Consider the following 3,275-nt stretch of genomic DNA (forward strand, 5'->3'; position numbering starts at 1 on the left):
TTTGTATTCCTTTTCCTCTAATGACACATCATTATCATTACTATTTTAATGTCTACTTTTCATATATGTTTCACATGTCATTGGCAGATATTTTTTTAATATAAATATTTGAAAATTTCAAGGTAAGCATATTTTCAAAGTAGTTTTCTTTTCTTAAGTGAAGTGAATAAAAAAAAACCTTTAGAGATTAACCAAACATTGTGAAGCAATGGCAAAATATCTATGAAGTTCTAACATGAATATTTTAGCAACTTTTGTAGTTACTTACTAAAGATATTTATGCTTTATAAATAATATAAATAAATGAAAAATGTTCTATGTTAAAGATTTAATCAAAATTCTGTCATGTTTTTTTTTGTGTGAAAAATGAATATGAATTAAGTTAAAAAGCAGCACTAATGAATGTATATTTCAAAGATATTTTCTCCTCTTACCTCAACCAAAAAATGCAATACATAATCAAAATAATTACAAATCATTTTAAAATAAATTACATGACTGTCAGACAAATAGGGACACTTTAGAAAATAAAGAATAAAATAATGTATGTTAATCTCAAAAAAGGGAACCGACAGATGAAAAAGTGAGAGTTTGGACTATTCATTCTCAACCCATATGAATATTTTCATTGTAAGATAATTTTTTTAAAGACAATTTAGAATGTTTATTTTTGTCTCACTTTTCTCTCTCTCAAGATGACGAGATTGTTCAAGAAGTTGTCATTGCCCTATTGGCATGTTAAATAACTACACAGAAGCTCATTCTGTATGATAAAATAATGATTATTTGAATTTATGGAAAGCATTTAAAAGTGTTTAAATGACAATTTGAAGAAAAAGATAAGCAATATCTTGTATCAAAAGTGTAACAAATAGGTAGAATAAGATCATCCATATCTTGAATAAATGTGATACAGAAGCCAACAGAAAGAAAGAAATATGTAACGAGAAATTTTGTTACACAGAAAAAGAATTAGCAGTAAGGCACATCGGCTAGTCATCAATAAAATAACACTAAAATGATGTGTCTTACGTGTATGGAAGAAAACATTGATACGTGGTACCAGGGGGTTTGTTAAAAATAAATACTAGAACTATCTATTAAGAATGAAAAGCTCACTGAATTTTAATTTGAGAATTGAAATGGAGCTTCTGGGAAAGCTAAACCAATGGACAGAGTCTGAACATGTGTGTTGCTAAATGCTAAGATGGAAATAGTTAAATAGTTTGAAAAAACTTTATGTGCATTACATGTTGGCAGGAAAATAATACATTTGAAACCTTTTACACAAACATCCATTATAGCAAAAGAAAGATTGCAAATGATTGGAAGACTAGTATTACCAATTAAGTGGATGGATTGGATAAGAAGCAATGGGACACTACTCCTTAATCGTTGAGCCTTAATTGTAGCCTTCCACTAATCTAGGCATACTGACGGAATATTAATTCCTTGTAATGAGATATTATAAAATTGTTGGCTTTATGCTGGTCTTTAAAAAGCAGCATGGTTACTTAAAGAACAATGTATCAATGTATAAGTATCTTTCAGTTGGAATTCATTTGTCAGTACCAAACTGAAGAAAACTTTATCTCTTTAAGTTAACAGTTTGTTTCTGTTGTTTATGAACAGAATAAAATGATTGTTGACTTTTGCATGGTTTAACAAATGATGTTTTATGATTATATTTTTAGATTTTAGCATTGAAAACATGCTGTATCAGTTCTAACAATTTTGGTACAATGCTAGTTTTAAGTTCGGCAAACAGTATTAAAAAGTAGCATGAGGCATTCATAGATGGTGTGATGCTTCTAGAATATTAATTGTCAAGAGATCAGTAAGAAAGCTTTGCAAAAAAAAAAAAAAAAAAAAAAAAAAAAGTAATAACCAGAAAAACCATTTATTATTCGGAAATATATTAAATTATTATCCAACAATAATAAGTTTATGATGGTGGAATTCCAATAAAGCAATTTTTCAAAATTTTGTTTTCAAAGCAAAGTTTTCTAAAATAAAATACGGCATCTCTGACATTACATGAAATTTTTTTTCTCTGTTTTAAACGAGTGGTTTCCAACATTTCTATCATCCCATCACCCTATCTCTGTATGCTTAAGGTATGTGACACCTTTGTTTTATTCTAATAGAGAAAACCTGTTGTGCCCTTAGTGCTGTTTTCTCACTCTCTATTTTCCAGTTTTGGAATATAGACTGACATTTTTTTCTTAATTTTATTATTTGAATTTAAAAGCTCATGACATTTCAAAGTGAAGTAGAATACTGCTATCGGTTACACCCTGGGGTGTCATGATAACTCTGTTGGAAACCTCTGTTTTAAGCAAAAGCACTTTAAAAAAAAAATAATTTTAATAGAATAGAAAAGCAGCTCAATGAATGAGTTGTGGTGACACTGGATTTTACAGCTTGAAGTTTATTTCTTATCAGAAATAGCATAGCATTTCATCATTTGAACAGCAATAAAATAAGTACCAATATTATTCAGAGCTATAGGGAGATATTTTGATGTTTTTGTAATAATGCTACATATAGCAGTTGTGTAATTGGGAAACAATCTCTTACACTAAGTTATGTGTGTGTGTGTCAAATTAAATACACAACCGAAAGAGCTTTTATGCTACTTGAACAGGCATATTTATAAAATACACCATGTATCTTATAGCTATCTTTCAGGCTCTGTTTATGTATTATGTGTGTGTTTATATATATATATATATATAAATCAGTAAATAGTGGGGTTGTGTTAACCGCACATGGAGAAATAATAGGAAAATGAAAAATAATAATAAGGCAGAATGCTAAACTGGAAGCATATTTTAATAAAGATTTCTAACCGGCTTTCATTGCATAGCAAATTTTCAAGAAGAGGGAGAATGAAAATGTTTTTTACAAAGAAGTACAAAATGAAGAAAATAATATATAAAAAAATAAATATACCAATACATTATATTGTCTTTGAGCTTTTAAAGTTCAATGGTAATTCATGTATATAATGGCTGGAAAAATAAGGATGCACGAGAATTGAGAGTTGTGTTAGGTTTAAAAAAAGAGAAAAGGGGCTAAAAGTTTGTGTTAAGCAGGAAGTGTGTGTATAGGGGAGACAAATCTTTTTAGTTGGAGTTATGAACTCTTTTTCAACAGGAAGTTTATATTTGTTCTTATTTCTCTAGGAACAGACATAAACTTCCTGTTGAAAAAGAGTTCATAACTCCAACTAAAAAGATTTGTCTCCCCTTACACGCACTTCCTATTTTGAC

The 3,275-nt window shown here is 28.8% G+C and overlaps 1 protein-coding gene across 1 annotated transcript in view; it reads right to left on the bottom strand.

Moving 5' to 3' along the window:
• Positions 1-1,690: 1,690 nt before the first annotated feature.
• The window catches only part of LOC106867402 (RAD50-interacting protein 1), a 43,130-nt gene continuing 41,545 nt past the window's right edge, over positions 1,691-3,275 (bottom strand). The window contains exon 15 of the mRNA XM_014912264.2: positions 1,691-1,811. Within this exon, the coding sequence (XP_014767750.1) occupies positions 1,691-1,811 (121 nt within the window). The remainder of the gene's footprint in view (positions 1,812-3,275) is intronic.

This window comes from Octopus bimaculoides, chromosome 2 (assembly GCF_001194135.2).
Source record: "Octopus bimaculoides isolate UCB-OBI-ISO-001 chromosome 2, ASM119413v2, whole genome shotgun sequence".
Lineage (NCBI taxonomy): Eukaryota > Metazoa > Mollusca > Cephalopoda > Octopoda > Octopodidae > Octopus > Octopus bimaculoides.